A 1,427-nucleotide genomic window follows, 5' to 3' on the forward strand; every position below is an offset into this window, starting at 1 on the left:
CGAAGATGTAAACTACGTTTACCAAGGTGGCAATAGCAGAAATTTCAACAATTACCGCCCCAACCTAGGAGGAGGAAATTACAACCACTATGGGAACAAGGTGCATCCCAACTTGTCCTACGGGAACCCAAATAATGCCTTGCAACCACCACCCGGATTCCAGGTATCATATGGCCAAATCATAGAACCGAAGAAGGATGAGCTGAAAGATGTGTTAATGGCTTTTATGAAACAAACGGGAGAGTGCATGAAAGACTCCAACAAAAGGCTAGTGCAGGTTGAAGCTAATGTGAATGCCTTGAATATTCACATGAAGAGCATCGATAACCAGATGAGCCAGGTTTCACAGGCTGTGGGTATTCAGCATCAACCAGGCCAATTTCCTTCACAAACGGTTGTAAATCCTAAAGACTGTAAGGATTGCAAAGCCATTAATCTGAGAAGTTGAAAGAGATATGAAGGCCCAACCATGCCTGCAGAGAAGGAGAAAATCTCTCAAGAGGAGACAGTGGTAGAAGAGGTGGTGGAAGAAGAAGAAGAACCAGTGGAAGAGGTGCCGCCTCCCAAGGCAAGTACCGTGATACCTGCACCCCCTGCTGAGGTTAAGATCCCATTTCCACAGCGCGTGCAGAAGAAGAAACTAGATGATCACTTCTCTAGGTTTCTTGACATATTTAGAAAAGTGAACATCAACATCCCGTTGGTAGAGGCGTTACAGCAAATGCCTACATATGCAAAGTTTCTAAAAGATGTGCTCTCCAAGAAGAAGAAGTGGACTGACTATGAGACGGTGAACATATCTGAAAACTGTAGAGCCATAATTCAGAAAAAGCTACCGGCCAAGCTTAAAGATCCTGGGAGTTTCAACATCTCATGCGTCATTGGAAATGACAGACAGACAAAGGCACTTTGTGATCTGGGGGCGAGTATAAATTTGATGCCATTATCGTTTTTCAGAAAGATGAAGATCGGCACTCTCAAGCCGACAACAATCACGCTACAGATGGCAGATAGAACCGTCACCTATCCCAAAGGAATTGTTGAGGACGTTCTTTTGATGGTACACGACTTCATATTCCCCGTCGATTTTGTAGTGTTGGATATGGAAGAAGACGTGAATGTACCGCTTATCCTGGGGCGCCCATTCCTTGCAACGGGAAAAGCATTGATAGATGTAGCAAAGTGAGAGCTCACTCTACATATGGGCAACAAACGTCACATCCTATCTATCTACAATGCTATGAAGAGTCGTGAGGAAGAAAAACTTGTTATGAAGAAGGAGTGCAAAGCTGTGCACGTTGTAGAGGTCCAAAAGGCACAAGAAATTGAGTCCACATTTGGGGATTTTTCTTTACCGCAATGGATGTTTGCTTCATGTGGTGGATCAATTTCTAAAGAAGAGACTACATCAAATCCTAAAGTGAAGG

At 43.9% G+C, this 1,427-nt stretch overlaps 1 protein-coding gene across 1 annotated transcript; it reads left to right on the forward strand.

Annotated features, from left to right (window-relative positions):
• Positions 1-469: 469 nt before the first annotated feature.
• LOC121786748 lies at positions 470-1,186 on the forward strand. Its single transcript, XM_042185377.1, has one exon. It carries the CDS (start codon positions 470-472, stop codon positions 1,184-1,186), a length of 717 nt encoding a protein of 238 aa, XP_042041311.1.
• The last annotated feature ends 241 nt before the right edge of the window (positions 1,187-1,427 follow it).

The sequence above is a fragment of the Salvia splendens genome, chromosome 22 (assembly GCF_004379255.2).
Source record: "Salvia splendens isolate huo1 chromosome 22, SspV2, whole genome shotgun sequence".
NCBI classification, from domain to species: domain Eukaryota; kingdom Viridiplantae; phylum Streptophyta; class Magnoliopsida; order Lamiales; family Lamiaceae; genus Salvia; species Salvia splendens.